At 47.3% G+C, this 27,432-nt stretch overlaps 1 protein-coding gene across 5 annotated transcripts in view; it reads left to right on the top strand.

Moving 5' to 3' along the window:
- arvcfb (ARVCF delta catenin family member b) overlaps window positions 1-27,432 on the top strand; it is a 192,955-nt gene that overhangs the window by 80,091 nt on the left and 85,432 nt on the right. For all 5 annotated transcript variants that reach the window (XM_060908052.1, XM_060908049.1, XM_060908050.1 and 2 more), the window contains exons 2-3: window positions 13,477-13,635; window positions 20,436-21,031. In XM_060908052.1, the coding sequence (XP_060764035.1) occupies window positions 13,510-13,635; window positions 20,436-21,031 (722 nt within the window). In that variant the 5' untranslated portion in view covers window positions 13,477-13,509. The remainder of the gene's footprint in view (window positions 1-13,476; window positions 13,636-20,435; window positions 21,032-27,432) is intronic.

The following is a 27,432-nucleotide window of genomic DNA, read 5'->3' as shown; positions in this document are numbered from 1 at the left end:
CTGCTCCATCACCACCCCATCGTTGATCGTTTTCCTTGAACAGCACCACGCTGTGTCTTCTGATCAGCGCTTGTCGTGTCGACATACATGCATGCAATCCGCGTTTTATTTGTACGGCGCTGTTAATCGTGAACGAAGGCGGTTTTGCAGAGACTGGAAAGGGGACGCGCCGGAGACGGAGAGAATCTTTCTCCTGATCTGCTTTTTCATTGCTTCTTTCCCCTAAGAGTTGGTGGGGGGGCTAGGACGGGGAGAATCGAACTTGTTTGTTGTGGACAGGAAGGGCGGGGCTACATTCCAGGCACTCGGACACAGGAAGCTTCTCGGCACATCCTTCCTGTACTAATACAAAGAGTGTTTGTGCCAAAGCTCTGTGCACGTATGTGTATTCTCTCTCTCTCTCGCTCTCTCGCACACAGGTTTCACACTGTTTGGTTTGCGAGGCTTGAGTCGGGCTTTTGTTTGGCGAGCGAGGCAGGTGTCCGAGTCAGTGTCATTGCCTCTGAAATGAGCCTAAACTGATTTGGCAGCCGAGATAATGGACTCTTTCCATAACTCGCTGACCACATGCAGCAGAGATGCTTGATTTTGTAGGAAGTTGCTCACTGCAAGGACAGCTGGGAAGGCTGGTGCCTCTCCAGGTACTGATCCAACTCATCATCATCATCCTAATGCGTCCCGGCTCATCAGTCCGGCTCACGTTTGCGCTGATGAACCCGGAAAAATCCTCCTTTTCAAACCTTTTCAGTGAGGCCACTATTGATCCCGTCTTTGAAAAACACAACCATTCTGTCCAGCCGTCAACGTTTCCATGACGACTCGTCGGCATGTAAACAAGCCGTTGTTCAAATCGATGAGTCAAACGCTGTGGTGTAGTAGTGTAATCTCCACGCTTTTGTTTTTCCTTTCCCCACCGAACCCACTCTGCGTAGTGATGACGGCCGTGCTGCGTCTCGATTCATCGCTTGCCAAAGAAAGAATAGAATAGACGGCGGTAAAGGAAAAGAAATGGCATGAGATGTTCAGGATTTATCCGAGGGGCTGTTTTGAAGGCGGCAGCGGCTTAAATCCTCCCAGCAGATAATCCATATTTCATATCTACAGCGAATCCACACACACAAACACACACCAGGCTAAATCCCGGCCACCTGCAGCGAGCAGCAGCCTGGCGAACAGCACGCTAACTCGCCGAGATTAAACTCGCTCTGCATTTCTACATCTATAATTTATGAAACGTTGCGCGGAGTGTGATGTACTCCACACAAGTCCCATCTCTAGCATTCGTACATTTTAAAGCTTCTCCAAATTCCCCAGGATGTTTTTACGGACAGCAGCGTTCAATAACGGCCTACAGATTAGCATGTAAACTCGGCGCGCGCGGTTTGTGTACAAGCAGCATCTTCTTTGGGCGCGTATTATTCACGCCTGGGATATTGGTTTATTAGCCACAAGCTCTTTTGTTGTGTGCCGTTTAATCTATGATTAAAAATATAAACAAGACAGGCTTTCGTCTAAACGGGGGAACAGGGGCGCTGCGCCCTCTTACTCTCGGCGTGCGCCCCCTTACCGACTCCGTGAAAACATCCCAGCAACACCACGTGATAATGTGTCTGATCATCAAATACGTTATAATTGCTCCAAAAATATTCCAGTCATAGTAGATACACTGCCAGACAGTAAAAAAAAACAATCCGAATTGGCGTTTTCCAGACCGAGGCGCCATGTTGTTTAGTTGTTGACTTGTCGCGGCTGCTCTCGCGAGATTTCTCGAGACTGAATGACCTTTCACCCACCGGCGCGGGAGCTTTTGACAGAAGTAGTTCGCGAGTTGTTTTTGTTGACACTTGGGCATTTAAAGATGTCGTCCTGCGGCACGAAGCGGAAGAAAGCCAAAGACTGTCCGGGGCAGAAGAAGATTACTTCTTTCTTTTTCAATGTTGACAGACAATTTGTTACAATTTCCCTCTCAGATAGCCTCAATGTCCCATTGGAGCATTTTTCAAAGGCTTTGCACGGCGGGGGGGGACAACCGGCACCATCCCTTCGCTCCCTCGCCATGGTGAGCGCCCTCATACTAAATTTTTCTAGAAAAAACCCTGCAAGAAATTAAGCGGCGACGCGCGGGAAATCCAATCCGACGCTAATCGAGAAACACCGTCTGAGCGGCCGCATCATAACAGAAAGGCAGCTCAGAGAAATGCGTTACGAGTAAAGGCCAATTTATGCTGACAACGCAGTCCTCGCAGACGGTGCCGCAGATGGTGTCTGCGTAGCCCCCCCCCCACCTTCGCAGACGCTCTGCGCGCACCTCCCAAAAATTGTGACCGCCGCAGAAGCCTCACAGACAAGAGGGCTCTGATTGGTCCACTCTACATCCGCTGTACACGCACTTCCGCTTCCCTACTTTCCCGGTTTGTTTTGTTTTCACGACCGCCATTTTTAAAAACACGAGCGAAGATGGAGCAGCACGAAGAGCGGTTGATCGAGGAAGTGAGGAAGTACGGACATCTATACGACTCCAGTTCTAGTCATTATAAGTAACCGGAGGATAAACACTCCACTAACCACACCCACCAACTGCTCCTAGCGATTTCGCGACTTCGCGCCCCCTTGCGTTGTGGCGGTGAATAACATCGCGCACGCCTATTACTCCCCGCTCAACGATAAATTACAACTGTCTGCGAAAAGCCATCTGCGAAAGCCTTGTCGCAAGAGCATGCGGAGGCCTTAACGGCGCCCTGGTATCTTTTTTTTTACTGAACTATTAATTGAGAAGGGCGGCCGTGCAGCTTATTGGCATCCACGTGTACACGGAGAGTTAAAGCTAGACTTCCTTTCAGGTTTTTCAAGTGCGGGTCATAAAAAGAATTTTCCCTGACACCCAGTTAATTTCTTTAGTGGACCAAAAGCTACTGAATTCGAATTACAGACTTCCAATTTTTTTTTAAATAGAACAGTTAATGAATTTAAGGCCACATGGCCCTGAATTCTCCTGCTATTTTTTCCTGCTTCACCATGACCCAATTCAAGATACTACATCATGCGGTGGGCTTTTTCCGTTCGCGCAAGGCATCGTGGGATACAAATTTGAAACGGGAGAGAAAAACGGACGACGTGAGTGTGCGAATGAAACGTGAAAGACCGGCTACAGTAATGAGAAGAGAGGACGTTATGTTATATACGAAGGAAAGGAAACGCAGGACCAAACTAATAAATATTGGCGCTCAGCTGTTCGTTTAGCGACAGAATGCTGGAACTGTCCGTGCACGCTCAAAGGTAAACCTGCGCATGCACACGCACACGCGCTTCCTCTGTCTGCTTGACTGTGCAAAGCGAGTGATTTCACGCACGTTATTTGCTTTAATCCCCTCAAATTAAATAACTTCCCAGCCACAGAGCAGCCTGAAATTTATTACAGAAATAAACATACATCACAACGACCACATCTCAGAGGGAACCGATTTTATGAAATCGAAAGGCCGTCTTGCTTTAATGGAGGACGGTGCAGGAGCATTGAGCGGCGTCCTCATGTTACATCAGCCAGAGTGGAGGCAGTTCCTCTCAGAGGAATCTCGGATTACAGAAGAATGGCACGTCCAGCTCCAGGAGCTCCACAATCACACGGCTTTCCGATGGACCTTAAACGCCCGATTAGTTTAGCATTCAAACATCCTAAACATAATCTCTGTGCTTGAAATGATCATCAACACTCCACATGGGTTTCAAACCAACCCCTGTGATGGATCTCCCAATTCCTGCTCCATTCGCCGTCCTGGTTCTGTTTCCTGAGCGATATCAGCTTGAACCAGACGCTGCTGAAAGCTCCAGCTGTGGACAGAGCAGCTGGAGACTCTGGTCTTGACTTGTTCGACATTTTTTTTTTCCAATTTCTGCTTTCATTTCATCCAAAGCCCTGGTGTCCATCAATCACTAGACGTTGCCATGATGTTCAGCCATAACGCCATGTCATCCATCCCCGGTCCCTGACGGACACATCGCTTCTGGTGCTCGCACACACGGCGAACGCTGACCCTCGGTCTTAATGTGCTGATCTCCTTTGACTGGCAGCGTATCCAAGGGAAGGATAGAAAGAAGGAGCCATCTCAATCCAAGCAGCTGTTTAAACACTTCTGACAGGAACAATATGCTCAGCTTCTGCTGCTGACATTTGGAACTAAACCTCCTTCCCTGGGGCCGTTTAACGTCCGGCCGCGACCTCTTACTGCATGTTATCTCGTCCTCAGAGGTTTGTTTAGGGGTTTTGGGTTGCAGGTTTTGGCTGTGGGTCACACACGCGCTTGCTGTACATACTGACGCAGGGCGAGTAAGGAATTAAACAAAGGAAAATAATCCAAGATGGTGGGATGTCATCAAGCGTGCACTTTCTTTTGCTACTTCGAAGTTGATTATTTTTCTTTCGCAGCACTTCAACAACTTGTCGACACATCATGCTATTTTATTTTTTTTTTACATCCGTTTATAGTTGCGTGTAATATTGTGGATTGTCCTTTACACCCCACACCTCCAGTCAATCTGTACGGCTGTAGTTCTCTCTCGACGCTTCCCCTGGATGTAAACGAGCAAGCCCACGTGGCTCCGGCCCGACACCGGAATAATCTGCTCTCGCTTTCTGCTGTTCCGTTTCTCCGTTATTCTTCACCTTCAGTGGTGCTGAACAGTGGTGATAAATGGCCTAGCCAAGTACAATGGGTCGCATTCCACAGATTTGCCTCTCTCCACATTGTCTGTGGGGTGGGGGGGCGGGGGGGGGCTCGAACCCTACTGTAAGCCTCAGAGCTCCAGGAATGCCTACAATGTGTGGACACGAATTTATACGTCTCTGATTCGTTCCAGATGTTTCGGGGGGGGGAAAAAAATGACCATCTCCAAAATATTCTCATCTCAGAAGCCTTATGTTTTTCATAGCTTTTGGAATCGGTGTATTGTTTAGACGTTATTTATCGCAGTAAAGCCGTCACACAGATCATGCTGTAATGGAAGAGTAAACAACGCTCCGATTGGTCGGTGGAACTTTTCCGGGCTTCAGCAAGGAAATCCATCAGCACATTCTTCGTTATTTTGACTCCGTGCCATGGTGAAAGGAAGCAGCAGCCTTTTGTCGCCTGTGCTGCAGAGCAAGACACTTTATTTTTCGACAAAATAAACAACCTTTTGCACAATAGAACAAAAGAGCGGCCAGGAACGAGCGAGAGGTCTTGAAAAAGACAGACAGACAGACAGACGTGGTGAAAGAGTGTGAGCAGCGAGGAGGAGGAGGAGAGGGTGCACGCTGTCAAGATTGCTTCCAAAACTAACTTTCCCTCTGCAGAAACCTTCTTGCATGTACTTTACCCGAAATCCACCTTTGCTCACAGCCATTCAGCTTCATTATCACCACGACGTCCTCTGGTCCAGACCTGGCTGACCTCGACCGTGGAGCCAGTGCCAGAATCTGCGCCTCCTCTGGCCAGAGGGACGAGCTGGAGTGCTGCCAATCACCCTCGTCCCTTCCTCCCGACGTCCTTTCCTCCCCCCAGATGATTTATTTGGCTCCTTCCATCCTCGTTCTCGAGAACTGGACCTCCTTGACATGAATAGTTGATAACGGCATGTGGTTTTGACTATTTTCTGAAGCTTCCAGTGGCGAGAGCTAAAGGCCAGCTAGCGTTAGCTTTACTCCTGCTACTTTGGCGAATTGGCAAAGCAGAAGGTCGAACAGAAGGGACTGTGGCTAAATTGGATGACCCAAGGTTACCCTGACTGTCTTTGCGAAGGGATTAATTGCATAAAAGCCTGGTAATGATCTCTGGCTTGCGGCCCGACTCAAAATCCCTTTAGCCACGGTGCAGTGAGTTACCGCTGCTCAGGTGATTTAAGGCGAACACCACGGAGGAAGAGGAGCAAATCCATCACGCTGTGTTCTGACCTTCAGGCAAGACAACCCAGCTCGATTCATTCTTGAAGCTTTTACTTTTTTCCTCCGTTCTTCTACCAGAATGTTCGGACGTTAATTAAATCACCCTTTTATTCCCGCGTTTGGACTGAAGGATGTTGTGATGCTGAAGTATCCTTTTGATCGTAGCGTCTGTGGCGCTCCTCTGACCTGTTTGGCGTTCTTCCAGTTTAATTTTGAGTGCCACGAGATGCAGGACTTCCTGTTCTGAGCTTTTTGAGGACATCGGATACCAGAAAGTACAAGAACTTTCTGTAACCTGCTCTGCCGATTTGATGAATTGCACGATCTCTCAGCATCCTGGGTCATCTTTACAGCTCGAGTTGCATTGAGTCGTTCTGGAACTTCTGCAAAACGGGTTCCTGTTCTTGCTCGTCAAGAACCTTTACTTCAGACGGGTTGCAAAGCACTGCCGTTGGAGGCTCCTTCCATAAATATCTTGCAGAAAACTTGACCATGTCAACTCTTTGACTCCGGGGTCAAACCCCCTTCCCACTCTGGAGCGTCCATTGTACGTACAAGTCGTGATGAATGAGCTGTTGCTATAGAAACGTGAATGTATTCATTTCGACACCAATCAGATTAGAGAATTCAGTGGTGTGTAAATATCGGCGTATGGACTGGGACTGTGCCCGTCTGTGCGACAGCGAGGTAAGATCGCGAGCTCATGCACACACGGATTCTCACTTTGTAATTATCGTGAGTTTGTAGTGAACTGTAAACACCACTGCATGTGGATTTGATGATGTCACTGGTGGGTCGTCTGAAGGTTTTCACCCTTCTTGTGTTTTGCTATACGGGTATTCATTCTCTGGACTGTTGCTAGGAAACACTCCGTTCCTCCCCCTCCTCTTTTGCTTCCCCGGTCATATTGCTGTGTGGCAGCAGCCTCTTGTGCGCCCTTCTGCCCTGCACGGGGCCCTCCATCTGCGTGTTTAAGACGAGGCCCAGAGATGGAAACCACGAAATGCGGAATGCACAAAAGCATGGTCTCATTTCCTCAATCCGATGGCTTCTCGTAAGGCCCAGAGAACGTCTCGCTGGCACGACATACGAACAAGCGCACTTCTGAAGGGAGAATCTGGGTTTTTAGGGTTTCGCAGAAGTGCTAATCTTTGACGTAAACCGTTTGCTCCGAATATGAATCGTATCGGGCGTACTGGGCGAGTTATAAAGCCATTAGGAGTCAGGAGCAGTAAAAATACAGGACATTGACGCTTTCAGATCGACTCGTCGGTGCGAGATTGCGAGCAGCATTAATGCTGAAGTATCGCTGTAATAAAGGTCAGAGCTCAAAAGGTTGTTACACCGAGAGTAATGTGTCTCTGCGAGCGTCTGACACTGTGTCCAAGTCAGAATGTCAGAGGTGTGAAAATGTGTTTGCAGGAGAGGCAGCTGTGGTGTGTGTGTGTGTTTGGAGATATCCTTCCCCATGCTGAGCAGATCAGTCGTGAAGGCTGTGAAGCATGAAGAATGGGTTTTATCTAATCCACAGTCCAATCCATCCGGCTGTCTGGCCATTCTCTCCTTCGTTCTTTACAGCTTTATTGCTTTTTAAGCCGAATAGAAGTCGAGTGCATTTTGTTTTGGTTTCATGGAATCCAAATCTCCTGCGAGGTTCCATACGTTCTCACAAGTTCTAGCAGCTCTAAACAGTCGTTCCCTTACCAGCTTCTCTCTCTTGAAATGAATGAATGACCGACTTATTAGGCCAAAAAAAAAAGATAGTGTGTTTCAGGTAACACGAAATACTAAAGTAAGGTTGGTAGGTAGGAAAAAGTTTTTTTTTTTCTTAATTTTTTTTTATTTTGTTCGAAAAAATTAACACAAGTAAACATCTTACAAAATAGTATTTTGGCACAGAATCCTTTATACCACACATCATCATAAAATAAAAGTGTTTTAAATCTTTAAACGAATAAAAAAAATATATCGCGAGAGTTCGAGTTATGATCTACGGAAGCGTATTGCTGCCACACTCAAAAAAAAAATTGGCTTAGAATCAAGTAATTACGTGAAAAGATATTAACAAAGTTATCACGTAATTTCATGATACGAAATTATCACGTTATTTCATGATATTTTCATGTAATAACGTGAAAACACCTTATCAAGAAATAACGTGAAAATAACGTCCTAGGCTACTTCCATTAAAAGCAGACGGCCTAGCCTACTGTAGAACTTGGGTCGAGCAAAAACATGGCTGAATCCTGAATGACTCCTATTTGTATAAATAGGGGACTACATAGGTGGCAAAACGTAGTGTTTTTCCCTGCCATGGAAGTGCACTTGTATACTGAAGAGGAAGCAATTTGCATTACAGCCTTGAATGAGGATTCAAAATGGCGCCTCGGCTCAGTTTTCCCTTCCTCCTTCAGTATACAAGTGCGCTTCCATGTTTATGCAGGAGGGCTGATAGAAATGGCGAAACATTTTACTTTTTATTGTTTCTTTCACAACTTGAATGTGTTGAAACAACAAATTATGACAGACTAACGCCGCTTATACTAAAATATTGAGGGAAATTTGTAATAAAAACTTTACGGTCGGTAATTTCGAAGCGGAAATTCTCGATCGGTCGGGTTACCGGAAACACGCTTTTTTTTTTGGCCTTATCCATACAGGACACTTTTTCGATGGAATAAAAGCACGTGTTCTGTTCCCTTCTAGCGGCTTTCGTTCATTTGGTTTGATGGCATTCAATATTGTCAGCGTATCGCTTATCCTGCGTGTATTACGTCGCTTTACCCAATGGAGAACGAGCGTTGAATATGGTTTACGATATTGCACGGTTGTCAAGACAACACGACGTCACATGTCGGAGCTGATGCGAATATTCAGTGAGGGTTTTTTTTTTTTTCTGCTGCACGTGCACAAAAGCATTTCTTTGTTGTCGGGAAAGAGAACTAGATAGAGACTGACCTAAAGTCGCAGTAATTTGCGCTAGATTACCTTTGTCAATTGATGGTCAAGGAAAAGTTGCACCCTGCTGCCCTGAATAAAAAAAAAAAACCGATTTGAAAAAATCATGAAAATTAACAGTTCTAAGTGATTTTGGGGGGGGGTCTGTTTTTTCATGGATCATTCCGGATCAGTGATCGGGATCGGCACCAAAATGGTGATTGGTTGAAAACTGAGGGAGAAATGGCGTGCTAGAAATGCTCGGAGAATAATAGGGGTGTTCACACGGCAACTTTTACTCCGGTGTAGCACCGGGGCTGCCCCGGTAGAGCGTTCACACGGTACAAAGTTATACCGGTGTCGCCCCTGAAAGCCGCTTAAACCGGTGCAAATCTAACCCTGCTCGGGAGACGGTTTAAGAAATTTACTCCGGAGTAAACGCTAGTTTGCGGGGCAGCACCGATATAAAATGGGCCGTCTGAACGCTACAGGGGTAGACTCGCTACGCGTGAGGAGAGCTGATTACATACAGGCATTGCATAATTTGCATCCTGGTATTTTGCGCTTCCAAAATGGCGAATATCAACAACAACAGAACTGCGTGTCTTCCAGTGTTGTCAGATTGGGCGGTTTTAAGTGCATTTTGGCGGATTTGAACATATTTTGGGCTGGAAAACGTCAGCAGTATCTGGCAACACTGATGTCTTCATCCACGTTGTTTTCCCGGCGCTTGGTGATGCTATGACAACCGGGAAAAGAAAGTACATTTTCACGCATGCGCATATTTCATTTCCGCATTATTACTATCGTATAGCACGGTCGCAAAAACTGCCGTGTGAACGCAAGTGGGGCTGCACCGGTGCTAACACGCTTCTCTCTAGTAAGCAGGTAGTGACGTGTGAACACGCCACAAAATTTACACCGGTGTAAGATGTATCGCAACAAGATATATCGCAACAAAATACATCGGTGCAGCATCAATGCAAATATGTGCCATGTGAACACCTCTAAAAACAAATAGAAGAAAGTAGAAAGATCCTAAGTGAGAGTAGCAGTTTGCGCTAGCGCAGATTAAAGACAGGTTGAACACCCAAAAGGCTACTTCAGGCGTCCTTCACACGCATTTACAAGAGAAAAAAACATACCAACGGACGTTGAAAACCTGGAAGAGAGACACATCAGAGACGTAAAACTTGCGCGCTAGCGACGATTTGTAAACAAACATCACCACCAGGTTTGGTTCATCAAATACGGAAGATTTTGAGAGAATTTTGAAAGAGAAAGACGCATTGAACACCCGAAAGGAGCGTATAATAACGTGTTGCCAGGCAAAGCAAAACAAACCTCACCTCACCGGTAGCACTTATGAATATGAAGGACGAGATCGCAAAAAAAAAAAAAAATCGGTCCCCTATGGGTCCATGTGGCTACTGCTTATAAATAAAATAGTTTTCTGATCCCATGTCCCTACAGTAAATATAGCCTGTATGAGGCAGTAGCCATAAAAATGAAGCGCAATCCAAAAATGAACAATTTTAAAAATCACAGAAGTACGGTAAAATATACCAAGTGTCTGTACTTTATATTATTCTACTCCTTACAGATTTCAAGACTGAAACCTCCGAACCGAGGCTGACATACACACGCTGTCGCCATTTCCCGGAAACGGCCCGGCGCTAGAGCTCAGTGGAGTGCACTTTCCGTCTGTAATAAGCACGAGCATGTCTGAAAGCCATTTCTTTAGTCTAGTCCATTTATTTCGAACGGTGAACCGACGTGTATACACTCACCGGCCATTTTAATCGGAACACGTGCATGCGCGATTGTTACGTTCATGACGTAGTGATGAGCGCCTCGATATGAGGCAGGAGCCACAACCAAAACAATTTTGACCTTTTTGGTGACGATGACCCTCAGAATGTTGGAGGTAAAGCCCTGCACTCCCGCGGGAGTCCCGCGGGACCCGACGCAAAGCAGTGCGGCGCGGGACAAATTTTGAAAGCTCGTTGCGGGCGGGAGAGGTGATGAGCTGCAGTCCCGCTAACTAAAAACGTGTTTAAAATTTATAAATTATTAATTTATGTGTATCATATATAATTTGTGCTGGATATTTTATTTGGCATTAATAAAAACATTTTAAGATGCCTAAATTTGTGGATGTGGTCTAATCTCGCGTACGTTTCCGATTCCTTTCCGCATTTGAGATCTCCGATCATGACAGAAGAGCAGAGCTCCTCTAGTGAAGCTCACTGTGCTTCAGAAGCAAGTGCTGCTTTAAAAAGAGGTACATTTAGTGTTAAAGTCAAGAGTCCTGAAATCAGACATTTGGAAGTCGTTCTCACTCGTGCACGACGCAGAGGGAAATCAGCTGCCCTTTGCTTGTTGTGATAAGCGCCAAAAGGTTCTGACATACAACGGCCATAAATCAGGTACATCAGGCCTGAATCGCCATGTATGTACGGTCTTAAAAGGACATGTTTAATTCCCCAAGCCAACGACAAGAACTTTCGTGAGAAATAACGCGAACGTCTGCATCATGCGGGATTTGCGGGCGGGAGCGGGACAAAATATGGCTTGCGGGAGCGGGACTGCGCAATGCGGGAGCGGGACTGAAAATTCTGTCCCGCGCAGACCTCTAGTTGGAGGTTCTATTTGAGACCAGCGTCCATCTATCCTGAAAGTTTCATGACGGTTGATCCAGCCGTTTCCCTGTAATATCGTTAACAAAAACAAAGAAACCCGACTGAAAACAATACCTCGCCCCCTGGTGGACTCCACCCCAACAATAATATCGGCTGGCTTTTATTCGTGGTCTGTCAGATACATTCCGTTCAGCTGCTCGTCTTCGACTCGTTCAATATCATGCTAGCTGAATGGAGTACATCTGACAGACCACGAAAAAAGCCAGCCATTATTATTAGTCACTGAGAAACCGAGCGACAAAGCCCTGAGACTCCTTCGCCGGAGACTCCTTCCATGAATGTTTAGAAACGATAACCTATGAACAAGCACGTCGAGATGCACCTCAACACTTCCTGCCCAATCCTAAGCCAGTATTTTTGTGCCGGCGCTGTGGGTCGACTCCGTTTCACCCAGCGTTCCTCGGTTATTGTTGGTAGAATTTCTCTACTGTGCTCCTCTCATCCAAAAACTGCCATGTGTCCGTGGGCTTTGTCGTTTGGTCATTAGCATGCAAAGTCACCTCTGTGCATTCTGAACGTTTCCAGAGAGCCCAGTTAACTGAATAACTCAATAGGACTGTAAAAACAGTACAGCCAAGCACGGCTTTTTTTTTTTTTTTTTTTTTAAATCGACATCAAGGCTTTTATGTACGCAGTGTTTTCCAGCCAACATTGTTTCCAGAAAAGCATGACCAAAAAAAAAAAAAACCCCTGATCTTTTCATGTCTGGATAAAACGATTCCCAGGACAACGAGTCCACACCCCGCACCAACACAACCACGGTAATTAGACTGAGGATTGAGAGCCGAGTGTCAACCCATCGCCGCTGCGTTTATTATAATAACGACGTGACAAAACGGCTCGGTCCCTGGAGGTGCTCATGGAGCTTCTGTAACACTGTGCGTGTATTTATAGTAGCGGAGATGATGCGAACTGGTCTTTCAGATGGTTAGAGTGTTGTTTTTTCTCTTTGTGCACTCGTCCGGACCGGGCCAGAGTGCAGCAGTGATTAATCGTAGATTGTGTGGCGCGTCCACCGTACATCTTGAAATTCTCCAGATGCATACGACGTTTAAACAGCCTGCTCGAGTAGAGCCAGCTCCTTCGAGGTCTGGTCTCGTTTTAAAGTTTGGTTCAGCCGAGCGTTTCATGCCGAGGAGCCGAGAGGCATCGGCTGGTCATCAGCGTGACCTGCTGGAAAAGAGCCGTGCTGTCAGACGCCGTTATTCAGACCGACAGGCCTTCGCTTTATCACCCGAACCGAGTGCGCACGCAATCCAGAGGTGAGAACTGAACATGGCTTTCCACTTATTCAGCCCAATCTCACCGGCTCTCGACCCGTCAGCGAGCATGGAGGCGGCACTGACACCTGCGTCTGCGGCTCATTATTTATTTATTTATTATTTTTTCTTCTTTTAAAATTCGCCTGGCTCTATAGCAAATAAACAGCTGATATTAAAATCCGCACCCACGGGCCTTTTAACAGGCTTTTGTGCGAGTTAATCAAGGCAGCATTACCGCGCAATATTGCTTTTTAAAGCAGACAGCACTCCAGTGTTCGTAGGAGGCAGTTCAGCTCGGGAACTTTTTCCTCGCCCACGAGTGCAGACGACGAACGGAGCAGACAGGAAGACGAGTTCCTTTTAGAGTTTTCTGTAGCGTTCTCCATCAGTAAACTGGTTACTCCTTCAGGTCTGCCTGCTCCAGCTTCCTCCACCACCAAACTCCTCTCCTGGTCTCTGTTGATTTGTGTCCTCACCGGAGTTTAGTCACAGGCCGTGTTCCTCTTCTCATCTTTCTCTCTCAATCCATGTTCGTCAGCATGACATTTTGTCTCTCCCCTGCAAAGCTCTTAAGCAAGCGAGTTCTATTAAAACTACTAATAAAGGAAGGCGAGGGAGCACCGGCGCACTCTGACGACCTTCCACTTGTGTTGAACAGGAGCAGAGTCCCAGCAACCAGACGTCTCTGGCCATGATGCAGGAGCCGCAGGAGTTGGTGGAGGAGACGGTCACTATAGAGGAGGACCCCGGCACGCCCACTTCACACGTCTCGGTGGTGACGTCCGAGGATGGAACCACACGCCGCACGGAGACCAAGGTATGGGTGTCGCACACGGGTTTCTCAAGTATGGGTTTAGTTTTTACTAGGGATGGCGAAAACTAAAAAAAAATCTTGACCGACCACCGAGCCTCATTAGCTGGTTAGTGTCAGTTAACCTACGAGTTTAAACAGGGATGCAAACGGCGCGCCTTTTTCACGGCTCGTGCAGATCCGATTTTTTTGGGGGGGGCGTTGGAGTGTCTGAATAATTTCATCAGAGTAAATTCTGTATTAAAATTACTACATAAGCAAACGCCGTTACAGTCCATGAAAAAGCCGTGAAAAAGTCGGCATCTGCGCCTTTAGTTTGTGTGGAGAGATCTGATCTGCAATAACATGCATTGTTGGCTACAGACCGAAACATACTTTCAGAATGCACTGGCCAAGGCAGGACTAAACTCCATGTGCCTTCTAATAATAATAAAAAAAAAACAGAATAGTAATTTGTAAGCTAAAAAGCCGGTGTCTACACTTTTTTCGCCGAGTGGCAGCTGTGTTCAACTGGGGCGGGACATGACTGAATGGGTGTTTCTGATTTGTCAGCTGTCTTTAACTGGGGCGGGACATGACTGAATGGGTGTTTCTGATTTGTCAGCTGTCTTTAACTGGGGCGGGACATGACTGAATGGGTGTTTCTGATTTGTCATCCGTCTTTAACTGGGGCGGGAGGGCGGGGCATGACTGAATGGGTGTTTCTGATTTGTCATCCGTCTTTAACTGGGGCGGGAGGGCGGGACATGACTGAATGGGTGTTTCTGATTTGTCATCCGTCTTTAACTGGGGCGGGAGGGCGGGACATGACTGAATGGGTGTTTCTGATTTGTCATCCGTCTTTAACTGGGGCGGGAGGGCGGGACATGACTGAATGGGTGTTTCTGATTTGTCATCCGTCTTTAACTGGGGCGGGAGGGCGGGACATGACTGAATGGGTGTTTCTGATTTGTCAGCTGTCTTTAACTGGGGCGGGAGGGCGGGACATGACTGAATGGGTGTTTCTGATTTGTCAGCTGTCTTTAACTGGGGCGGGAGGGCGGGACATGACTGAATGGGTGTTTCTGATTTGTCAGCTGTCTTTAACTGGGGCGGGAGGGCGGGACATGACTGAATGGGTGTTTCTGATTTGTCAGCTGTCTTTAACTGGGGCGGGAGGGCGGGGCATGACTGAATGGGTGTTTCTGATTTGTCATCTGTCTTTAACTGGGGCGGGAGGGTGGGGCATGACTGGGTGTTTCTGATTTGTCGGCTGTCTTTAACTGGGGCGGGAGGGCGGGACATGACTGAATGGGTGTTTCTGATTTGTCGGCTGTCTTTAACTGGGGCGGGAGGGCGGGACATGACTGAATGGGTGTTTCTGATTTGTCAGCTGTCTTTAACTGGGGCGGGAGGGCGGGACATGACTGAATGGGTGTTCCTGATTTGTCATCTGTCTTTAACTGGGGCGGGAGGGCGGGACAAGACTGAATGGGTGTTTCTGATTTGTCAGCTGTCATCCTTACACCGCATGGCATCCTTACACCCAAGCGTTTACAACACAGAATTCCAGGTTCTCCGCTCCAAAATCGGCAGCTTCAAAACGGTTGATTTTTTTTTTTTTTTTTTTCCACCGACAACCAAAAAAAAAATTAACCGGTTGACGTTGATTCGGTCAACCATTGGTCAAACGGTCATCGGTTAACATCCCTAGTTTTTACAGCTGCACGTTTTCCTTGTTTTCTCAAGCGTCCAGGGCGTGTTTTGGCACGATCGAGGAACTCAAATTTCACACTCCGTCCAGCTACGAGTCCCCACGCTGTGGCGTTCATGCTCCGGGACATTTACAGAGTGTAAACGCGTTGAATATTCACAGTAATAGGAATCATTTCTAGCGTGCCTCCCCGAACCCAGTAGCTCTCCAAGTGGAAGCCAGGGCCCCTAGTGGTTCATGAAGCACAGCTTTTCCTTTTGTCACTGTGGTAGAAATCATGACCTACCGTACTCGAACAAAGCTCGTTTAGATACGTTAGGGCTCCAAGCTAGCGGAAATCGACTTGAATATTATTCGACAGGTTTCAGTAACGGTCTTGAAATAACTCTGTACTGAGCAGGTCTGTAGAATTTATTTTGACAGTGAAAGGTTTGAGCACTTCTGCTTTAAAGCACGGAAATGGAAATAAAACTCTGCCTGACGGAGACGCGGTGTTTACTCTGTAGCTCATAGCCGCTCAGCGCCAGTGTGAAATTCCAGCGTGGCGTGCTGATTCTCCGAGCACTCACCTCCATATAACCCTCCGCCCCTGCAGGGTGCTTATATCACACTTGCACACGCTCATTCACTCCGTCGTCTTTCTGTTAAACTACAGAACTATTTAAATTCAGTCTTCAGCATCACCGATCTGGGACCCGAACCAGAGGGACACAGTTTCCCTTTTTCCACCAAAGCAGTTCCAGGGCTGGTTCGGGGCCAGTGCTTAGTTTGGAATAGGGCTGTGCTGATAGACGATGCCATCGTCCATCGACGATGGTGGTCATCCATCACGATGGAGAGCCACCATCGTGATACCACGCCCCCTCCTGTCATAAACATGCATATACATATCATCTGGGCCTATTTAACCTAAAAAGTTAGTTTTTTGTTAGTTTAGTTAGTTAGTTTTGTTTAATATATAAATATAACATATATTTATATATAAATATATAATTATATAAATCATTATAAAGTAATATCCTATTACCGCTTGTTCACGTAGGCTATGGTGCAGGGACGTGCTAGTGAACATAACGTGGTTACACAAATACAGTATGCTACTAATAATAAATTTCGACTTCATTTTTTAGCCTACACTATACTTTTAATGTAAAATTTGTCATGTTGTTCAAACAAATAGCCACTATTAACGACTTCAGTCGGGAAATATTGCACCTTATCAAACGGCAGTGAAGCGCAGACTTCGGCAGAAGTCAAATAACTTTAATCTGGTAAACAGGCCCACTTTCAGACACAAAATGGCCCACTCTAAGCCATAATGTCAAACCAAATGGAAGAATGAAGGTGATTCTGATAAATGTAAAGACAGTGTAAAAAAAAAAACAATATTAAATCATGATTTTAAAAGCTGGCGCAATAATTCAAACACTAATAAATTGGAAAAATTAGCGCGTTCAAGTGCGCACTAAAGGCCGAAACGCATCTTCAATTGATATGGTGTAAATAAACAATGAGTAATAGCTTAAGTGTAGTTTCTTCTCATAGTTTGAATACTAGACTTTCATTGTTAGAGCAGATTAATATCTTACCGTGATCAGTGAGTGCTCGGGGAGGTTCATTTCCACCTGCGCTTTGCGCAGCTCATTTCTCCGAAGCCAGCTGTGCGCAAACGCAGTGTTGACTGCTCGGCAAACTCCAAACGCTCGGTCTGTACTGGCCCTCTGTTGCGCAAGCGAGTTGGTTATGGCCAGGTTCAAATTGTGCCCAAAACAACTTAACCACGGCCATTTCAATTGCCTGATGGCTGCGACAATATTCGCCCCGTTGTTATACAGGCGATCTTTTTCTCCTCTATTTTCCATTCGGCAAGTGTCTCGCGCAATGCGTCTTCTAAATTGTCCGCTGAATGTGTGTCTGGCATGAAACTCGTCTGCAGGCATTTGGACTGCATTGCCCACTCTCAGTCCACATAATGTACGGTAGCTGACATATAGGGCATCATGTTGCAGCTGGACCACATATCCGTTATCAAGGCCAAATATTCCACATCACCTAGCGCTTTTTTTCTTTACGTGCCAAAGCCTCGGATGAGTATCTAATACTTTTAATAATAATAATAATAATATATTTAATAATGTGGTATTAAAATCCCCCCCCCCCCCCCCCCCCCCCCCGCCCACGATATGATCGTCCATCACGATGTTTGCACTGTAAACATCGTCGATGCCAATTAAGGGGACATCGCACAGCCCTAGTTTGGAACCGGGTTTTCTGTTTCCACTGACAAAGAACTGGCTCTGGGGCCAGAAAAACCGGTTCCAGGCTAGCACCAACTCTCTGCTGGGCCAGAGGAAAGAACTGCTTATGTCAGCGGGGGGGTGGAGTTGTTAAGACCAACAACAATAACAAGACCGCGAAAGATCGCCATTTTTAAGCGGCGAGAAGCAGCAGCTGTACAAACGCGAAGTCATTTATTATTATTATTGTTGTTGTTGTTGCTGCTGCTTCTTCCGTGTTGTTTTTGCTTCAATATTCGCGCCAAGGTTTATGCAAACGTAGCGACGTAACTGACGTATACAGCGACGTAATGACGTGTCTTCTCTTAGCACTGCGAGCTATGGAAAAGCAAACTGGTTCTCAGCTGGCTCGCAATTTGAACGAGTTGTGAACCAGCACTGGCCCCGAACCAGCCCTGGAACTGATTTGGTGGAAAAGGGGCAAGTGTGTGCACGTGATTTGGGGGGGGATGTGCGAGGGGAGGGCGACACGTTGGGCTTTTCCTGCTCCACTTTAATGCTGGTTGTGATCCTCTGATTGCTAAAACCTATCTGTATCTTCTGATTGGTCAGAAGCTGTTGATTCATTTCCTAAAACAGCAGCTCAGACTGTAGTGCAGCCGCATGTCACAGGTTTATATTAATTCGCGTCTTTTAAAGGGCATATCCTGGACCAAATTCGTTTTTTTTTTAAATATGAAAGTATGTCTCTTCCAGACTACACACTCTTCCAGAAGGGTAATTTTGCACAAGGCCATCTGTCTACAGCAGGAGGAAAAAAAAAAAAAACGCGTCTGGAAAAATCCCAAGCAAGTCTGGAGCCAGATTCGTGACGTCACCTGCGGAAGCGCCAGCAGGCTGCGCGAGCTTTGCACGGTTTCAGTGCACAGCCTGTGTAGACCAAGCGCTCCCATTTCTCTCTCATTGTCCGGTCTTTTGGGAAACGATGAGTACTAATCCCATCATGACTGGTGTTGCTACACCCTCCTACGATACATCTGTTAACCATTTTAATAATTACGCGATAACGTTGAAGAAATTTGCAGAGAAGCACCAGGTCGTTTTCTCATAAACAAACCAGCGCTGGCGCAGGATTCAGAAGGAGGCGTCCCGCACGCGAAAATCAATGTTTTCCGGGAAATCCAAATGCCAAGTTTTTTCAGAGGCGGACCACTTCGCCTCAAACGGCTTGATTTCAACTGAATTTTCCTGGTATTGCGCAAAATGCAGAATGTGACAGATATTTGACCAAAGTTTAATATAAAATAGGAGAATTACTGTACATTGATCTTGCTCCTGAATTTACCCGTGATACGCACTTTAATATGTTAGGGTTTCTATAGAAACAGGCAGTGATAAATCGATTTTTTTTTTCTTTAAACCACCCAGCGGTATTAACAGTCTGTTTAAACTGGTTACGGTTCTTATTAATCTCTTGCGTCTGAAATGTCAGACTTCCAGCCTGCGCGTGCTCGCGAATGATTTAAATGAGCCGAAATAACCATGAACTAAAGCGACGGCTGCGATTTCCGAAGTTCCTGAAGTTTAGAGGTCTGAAGATGCCGCCGTGGTCCAGGTTTCCGTGTCGATAAGAGGAAAGAAGTTTGCAGAGTTGATTTGTTAGCACCGTTCCCTGCGAGTGTATTAAGCGCTAACAAATGGCCGTGCCCTGTTGCTAGACACAGACGCTCTCGGCTGGCGATTAATTTTCATCAGCCTCATTAATTCCCAAGACAAATTTATAGCCTCGAACAAAATAACTAATTAACGGCGTTGGGGAGTTTGCTGGGCAGCAAATTGGTTTCAGAGTCAACAGCGAGCACCAGAACACCAAGGCGTTTCTCGTCCCCGAGCGTGGACGCTTAACGGAACGAGCTGGCAGTCAGGGGTCGGGCCCCCTTTTATTTACATCCGCCCACAGAGACGTCTCGGATGGACGGAGAGTGCTTTAGGGAGTCTTTAAACGGGAATGAAAACCACCATACAGAGATGTTTAGGCCACGCCTGCTTTGGGAATGACTCCAAAGAGAGAGAGTTTTTTTTTTTTAATGCTGTCTATGCTAATTGATCGTTAGGTGTATAGGCACGCTCCAGGATTGATGCCGTGACACGATTGGTCAGTCATGCTGCTGTTTATTCGTTTATTGACTTCTAAAGCGTACAGACAGATTGATGAGCAGTGCAGTGATGTGATTAATCCTTCCAGCCCTGTTTTTTTTTTTCTCCCCTCCTTCTTCCAGCTTTAGCAGTGACTCATCCAGCAGGCCAGATTTTTTGAACTCCGGTCCTGCAGTACCCTGTGATCATTAAACTTCAAAGTAAATATGAATGACTGACTTACAACCCAAACAGGCACGATGTAATGTTGCGGACGCGAGAAACCATGTTAAGAAAAAGGCCCGACAGCACTTCGACGTCATGCTCGCTATTAAACGAACTTCAGTAACATGGCGCGCGGTAGAAACGTCAGCGGCACCTCCGCAGAGCCCGCTCGTATTCGTCCCAGAAATTCAGCATCACCTCAGAAAGCACTGACGCAGACTGCCGTGTCCTGAAATGATCTTCAAACAGCTCTGTAACTCCCCTTAAGTGGGCTGTGATTGAGCTGTAATTAATCAAGAAATCTTTCTTCATTTTGTGGGGTTTTTTTTTTGGCTCTGAACTCCAGCACGTGGTGTTTAAAATAAACTTGGAGCTCGTGGACCTTCACAACACGTTCATCGTACTTGGCATTCCTTCACGCTCTTCTCTTCTCTTCTGTGGCGCCTCAGGCATCCTCTCGGTTGTGTGTGGTTTTATTTCCTCTCGCCAACTTCTTCATTCGTTTTCTCTCCCAGGTGACCAAGATGGTGAAGACGGTAACGACCCGGACTGTGCGTCAGGTCCCGCTGGGTCCAGATGGTCTGCCGATCGCCGATGGCTCTTCGCCGCTGGGCAGCTACACAGACTCCATCGACCGTCGCTTCATGAAGAACGGCGAGCGCTTCGTTACACCTCAGGCCACATCGACGCTCACGCGCTCCTACAACCACAGCAACTACGGCGACTCGTACTACAGCCCGCACGACGCCTACGGGGACGTCTGCGACAACTATGGCAGCCTCTCCCGCGGCCTCAACTACCGCCCCTACCGGCCCTACGGCTACCGCATGGAGAACAGCTACACCCTCCCCATTCGCAGAGATGACTACGGCCACATGGCACAGCCGCAAGTCCCCGTGGGCAGCGGCAGCAGCACCATGGACCTCAATCGCTCGCAGCCGGAGCGCTTCCAGCCTGAGCCGTATGGACTGGAGGACGACCGGCGCAGCCTCGGCCCTGACGACGAAGAGCCATACGAGCTGGAGCCCGACTACTCCACTGCCAATCGCCGCACACTGCCCAGTGCTGCACGTGCCATGAGGGACCCGCTGCGCAATGGTCCTCGTGTCAGGTAAGGCTCGGGGTCTGATCTCGGTCTAATCAAAGTAGTATCAGGATACGTTACCTTTTTGTATTATCAGCATGCTCAATGCTTAAACTTGCGTCTGTCTTAATTTTACCGAAGAGCGTTCCGAGTCTGGTCTCCGTATAACCTCAGGACTATTAGGGTCTAATCTGAGTCTGATCTCAGGACAACCTGGGTTCAGTTTGAGCATCACGTCGAGGACCTTTGCATCTACAGTAATCTGAACATGAGCTCCATCACCTCAGGACAATTAGCATCTAATCTGAGTCTGATCTCAGTGTCTCATCAAAGGGAAAGTTTGTGAACCCTTTCGAATTTTCTAGATTTCTGCATAAATATGACCTAAAACATCATCAGATTTTCACACAAGTCCTAAAAGTAGATAAAGAGAACCCAGTTAAACAAATCAGACAAAAATATTATACTTGGTCATTTATTTATTGAGGAAAATGATCCAATATTACTTATCTGTGAGTGGCAAAAGTATGTGAACCTCTCGGATTAGCAGTTAATTTGAAGGTGAAATTAGAGTCAGGTGTTTTCAATCAATGGGATGACAATCAGGTGTGAGTGGGCACCCTGTTTTATTTAAAGAACAGGGATCTATCAAAGTCTGATCTTCACAACACACGTTTGTGGAAGTGTATCATGGCACGAGCAAAGGAGATTTCTGAGGACCTCAGGAAAAGCGTTGTTGATGCTCATCAGGCTGGAAAAGGTTACAAAACCATCTCTAAAGAGTTTGGACTCCACCAATCCACAGTCAGACAGATTGTGTACAAATGGAGGAAATTCAAGACCATTGTTACCCTCTCCAGGAGTGGTCGACCAACAAAGATCACTCCAAGAGTAAGGCGTGTAATAGTCGGCGAGGTCACAAAGGACCCCAGGGTAACTTCTAAGCAACTGAAGGCCTCTCTCACATTGGCTAATGTTCATGAGTCCACCATCAGGAGAACACTGAACAACAATGGTGTGCATGGCAGGGTTGCAAAGAGAAAGCCACTGCTCTCCAAAAAGAACATTACTGCTCGTCTGCAGTTTACTAAAGATCAGGTGGACAAGCCAGAAGGCTATTGGAAAAATAATTTGTGGACGGATGAGACCAAAATAGAACTTTTTGGTTTAAATGAGAAGCGTTATGTTTGGAGAAAGGAAAACACTGCATTCCAGCATAAGAACCTTATCCCATCTGTGAAACATGGTGGTGGTAGTATCATGGTTTGGGCCTGTTTTGCTGCATCTGGGCCAGGAATTCATTGATGGAACAATGAATTCTGAATTATACCAGAGAATTCTAAAGGAAAATGTCAGGACATCTGTCCATGAACTGAATCTCAAGAGAAGGCGGGTCATGCAGCAAGACAACGACCCTAAGCACACAAGTCGTTCTACCAAAGAATGGTTAAAGAAGAATAAAGTGAATGTTTTGGAATGGCCAAGTCAAAGTCCTGACCTTAATCCAATGGAAATGTTGTGGAAGGACCTGAAGCGAGCAGTTCATGTGAGGAAACCCACCAACATCCCAGAGTTGAAGCTGTTCTGTACGGAGGAACGGGCTAAAATTCCTCCAAGCCGGTGTGCAGGACTGATCAACAGTTACCGCAAACGTTTAGTTGCAGTTATTGCTGCACAAGGAGGTCACACCAGATACTGAAAGCAAAGGGTCACATACTTTTGCCACTCACAGATACGTAATATTAGATCATTTTCCTCAAGAAATAAATGACCGAGTATAATATTTTTGTCTCATGTGTTTAACTGGGTTCTCTTTATCTACTTTTAGGACTTGTGTGAAAATCTGATGATGTTTTGGGTCATATTTATTCAGAAATATAGAAAATTCTAAAGGGTTCACAAACTTTCAAGCACCACTGTAGTTAGTTGGTCTTCCATGGTTTGTTAATGCTAAACCCCCAGTTCTGTTCTGCTTATTAATGAAATGGCAGAGAGTTTTTGTTTCAGTCTGTAGTTAGCTGTGAGGAGTTTGTGCTGGTGGTTCGGCGTCCTGCTTTGCTGTTGCTCGCTCGGTGTTTACGCGGTTAGGATTTCAGCACAAGTTGAGTCTGATCATCCCGGTGCTTTATATCCGTACGGTGTGTTTATGGGCTGGATATACCGACGATGTCATGACGCGGTCGCTGCCATGCTGCAGATGAGAATGGGGAGAGGAGGAGTGTGGATGGTTCAGGATAAAGCAGCTGTTGGTGCGGCTGAGGGATGTCGCCGTAAACAGCTGCTCAGAATGACGACACTGCTCAGGGGAGTGTAAACGCTAATAGCTCGCGAGCATGTGGCTGGGCCAGCGGGAGCAACCTGCACATGCTCTCCTCCCATCTCTTCTCTCTCATGCTTTCAGGCTGAAATGGGTGGAGCCAGTGAGCCGTATCTCATCTCTCTCAGGTTTCCCTCGAATGAAATTTGATGTTCGGCTCGTCGTAGTGACGGCGCCGGCTGGCAGCGACGAGTAATTTTATTATTCCTGATTTAGACTAACGAGTGCTGCTTTCTGAAAATCACGGTACATCGTTTAGACCAAAATGGGCACGTGTTGGTCACCAGCCCCATTCCATCCCTGTCTGGCTTGCGCTCTCTCTCTCTCTCTCTCTCTCTCTCTCTCTCTCTCTCTCTCTCTCTCTCGCACACACAGAGCTAGCATGTTCCTGCTGGCTCTTTGCTCTGACACAAGCACATATTTCTAAAAAGCTAGAGCAAATAGAAGCTGGCATTTGATATGAAGTGTGTGTGTGTGTGTGTGTGTGTGTGTGTGTGTGTGAGAGCAGGATTTCAGTCCTGACTGATGCACATTTTACGAGATAATCGTGACGTGTACTCTTGAACACACGCGCACTTTTCTGTGATAGACAGCTGAGTGTTTTCTGCGTAATCCTCTGTGATCAGGGCACAAAGTCCCCAATGTTCCTGATCACTTTTTTGTGGTCCCACTCGCCTCTCCGTCTCTATAATATCGCACTGCAGGCCGGAACTGATGGATGCTTGAGGAGATCCGGATGTTATAATTACGGCTCATCGTGCGGGCGGCTCACAAAACCGTCAATTACGCTCATGAGAAAATGGTGGTGTTTACCAGAGAAACATCCCAGTGAGTGACGGGTAGTGTGGGGTGTTTTTTTTTAATCCATTACTCACACTGCATGAGCAAGTTTCTCCTCCTCATTCTCTCGGCTCCTTGGATCCCCCACCCTCTCGACTCCTTCACCCTCTCAGCTCCCTTGCCCTCTTGGGTCCTCTGCCCTCTCAGCTCCTCCTAACTCTTTCAGCTCCTTTGCCCTCTCTGCCCCCTCGCTCTCTTGGCTCCCTCACCCCTTTGCCCCTCTCGGCTCCTCGGCTCCCTCACCCTCTCGGCTACCTTGCTCCTTTGCCCTCTCGGCGACTCCTCACTCTCTCTGCTCCCCCGCCCTCTCGGCTCCTTCGCTCCCCCACTCTCTCGGCTCCCTCGCCCTCTCTGCTCCTTCGCTCCCCCACCCTCTCGGCTCCCCCGCCCTCTCGGCTCCCTCGCCCTCTCGGCTCCCTCGCCCTCTCTGCTCCTTCGCTCCCCCACTCTCTCGGCTCCCTCGCCCTCTCTGCTCCTTCGCTCCCCCACTCTCTCGGCTCCCTCGCCCTCTTGGCTCCCTCGCCCTCTCTGCTCCTTCGCTCCCCCACTCTCTTGGCTCCCCCGCTCTCTCAGCTCCTTTGCTCCCCCACTCTCTCAGCTCCTTTGCTCGCCCTCTCTGCTCCTTCGCTCCCTCGCCCTCTCTGCTCCTTCGCTCCCCCACTCTCTTGGCTCCCTCACTCTCTCTGCTCCTTTGCTCCCCCACTCTCTCAGCTCCTTTGCTCCCCTGCTCTCTCAGCTCCCCCACTCTCTCGGCTCCTTCGCTCCCTCGCCCTCTCGGCTCCCTCACCCTCTCGGCTCCCCCGCTCTCTCGGCTCCCCCGCTCTCTCGGCTCCCTCGCCCTCTCTGCTCCTTCACTCCCCCACTCTCTTGGCTCCCCCGCTCTCTCAGCTCCTTTGCTCCCCCGCTCTCTCAGCTCCTTTGCTCCCCCGCTCTCTCAGCTCCTTTGCTCCCCCGCTCTCTCAGCTCCTTTGCTCCCCCGCTCTCTCGGCTCCTTTGCTCCCCCGCTCTCTCGGCTCCTTTGCTCCCCCGCTCTCTCGGCTCCCTTGCCCTCTCTGCTCCTTTGCTCCCCCACTCTCTCGGCTCCCTCGCCCTCTCTGCTCCCCCGCTCTCTCAGCTCCTTTGCTCCCCCGCTCTCTCGGCTACTTTGCTCCCTCGCCCTCTCAGCTCCTTCGCTCCCTCGCCCTCTCGGCTCCTTCGCTCCCTCGCCCTCTCGGCTCCTTCGCTCCCTCGCCCTCTCGGCTCCTTCATGCCTTCACCGTCTGGGTTCGCTTGAGACTAGTTTACTTCATCAGTGTTTGTTCACATTCAAAAACTGTACAGATTTGATGAAAATACAATCCACACTTTTCATCCAAGTGTTAAATCACAAATATTCTTCGGTGTTTGCAAACTGTTTGTGAATTAGCTGTCTGCCGTGTTTATTGCTTGCTGTGGGAAATTGGTTCCTTTGCCCTTCTCCATTATTTGCTGTGGATGATTGTGTTTGTATGCAGCGTGTCTCTTCTGCACGCCACTTAATTAACATTCATGCTCCACAAGCTCTGATGAGTTAAAATAGCTCATCGAGGCAGGAGGAATAGAAACGCCCCGCGCTTAATGATCAACAATTCACATCGAAATGCTGAACTGAAAAAAAAATCACCCCAGTAACACGAATGAGACGAGGGAATAAGGCGAGATGACGTTCTCACACTGAGCGTTTAATTCACGCACTTCACTGTTACTTCGTCCTTCGTGTAAACAGAAGCTGGACGGAGTGGACGCTGAAGGACAGGATGTGGGGATAAATATGAGCCGTGTAGATCATTAAATCAAATCTTCTAGTTGTAATTAGACGCTGCTCACGCCGCCGCGCCTGACGCGCTCCTGTCAGCGCAGGACGCGCTCAGGTTTGGGTACAGGTCTTCGTTTCTCTTCATTAGGACTTTATTATCGGGAGGCTGATTGGTTTGTGCTGAAAATGTATGAAAACAAAAGGCAGACAGCGTGATGTGCTGCGTGCCCGATGGGCTTCAGAGCGGACTGGCATTTATGTCATTACGCTCGACAGATGCAGCACAACGCGGCCCAAAGCGTCGGGGTTTCTGCTCAAATCTGCACTTTTCATCTCCGTTTTACGTCAAAACAGGAGAAAACTGTACATCCTCCCAACATCCTCTCACACTGCGCTCGCTCTCTCTCTCTCTGTAGACGTCTGTCTGTTCTGCTCTCTCGCTGTCTGTCTCTCTCTGTATTCTGCTCTCTTTGTATTCTTGTCTCTCTCTCTCGCACGCCTTGTTTCTCTTGCATTCTGTCTTTATCTTGATTTGTATTCTTCTGTCTCTCTTTTTTTGTTTATTCTGCTCTCACTGTCTCTATTCTGCTGTTTCTCTCTGTATTCTTCTGTCTCTCTCTCTGTATTCTTCTGTCTCTCTCTGTATTCTGTCTGTCGTCTTCTGTCTCTATATGTATTCTGTGTATTCTTCTGTCTCTCTTTCACGCTCTGTTCTTCTGTCTCTGTGTATTCTTCTGTCTCTGTGTATTCTTCTGTCTCTGTGTATTCTTCTGTCTCTGTGTATTCTTCTCTCTCTCTGTGTATTCTTCTGTCTCTCTGTGTATTCTTCTGTCTCTCTGTGTATTCTTCTCTCTGTGTATTCTTCTGTCTCTCTGTGTATTCTTCTGTCTCTCTGTGTATTCTTCTCTCTGTGTATTCTTCTGTCTCTCTGTGTATTCTTCTCTCTGTGTATTCTTCTGTCTCTCTGTGTATTCTTCTCTCTCTGTATTCTTCTGTCTCTCTCTGTCTGTGTTCTTGTCTCTGTGTGTTCTTCTGTCTCTGTGTGTTCTTCTGTCTCTCTGTGTTCTTCTGTCCGTGTGTTGTTCTCTCTGTATTCTTCTGGCTCTTTCTCTGTATTTTTCTGTCTCTCTGTAGTCTGTCTGTCTGTCGTCTTCTGTCTCTCTATGTATTCTGTGTATTCTTCTGTCTCTCTCGCGCTCTGTTCTGTCTCTCTCTGTTCTTCTCTCTGTGTATTCTTCTATCTGTCTGTCTCTCTGTATTCTTCTCTCTCTTCTGTCTCTCTGTATTCTGTCTGTCGTCTTCTGTCTCTCTATGTATTGTGTATTCTTCTGTCTCTCTCGCGCTCTGTTCTGTCTCTCTCTGTTCTTCTCTCTGTGTATTCTTCTATCTGTCTGTCTCTCTGTATTCTTCTCTCTCTTCTGTCTCTCTGTGTATTCTGTTTCTCACTGTCTTTATTCTGCTGTCTCTCCCTCCCTTTGTGTGTGTTCTGTCTATTCT

This window comes from Neoarius graeffei, chromosome 24 (genome assembly GCF_027579695.1).
Source record: "Neoarius graeffei isolate fNeoGra1 chromosome 24, fNeoGra1.pri, whole genome shotgun sequence".
NCBI classification, from domain to species: Eukaryota; Metazoa; Chordata; class Actinopteri; order Siluriformes; family Ariidae; genus Neoarius; species Neoarius graeffei.
The sequence above is the reverse complement of the archived record's forward strand: the minus strand, read 5'-3'. Positions and strand labels throughout refer to the sequence as shown.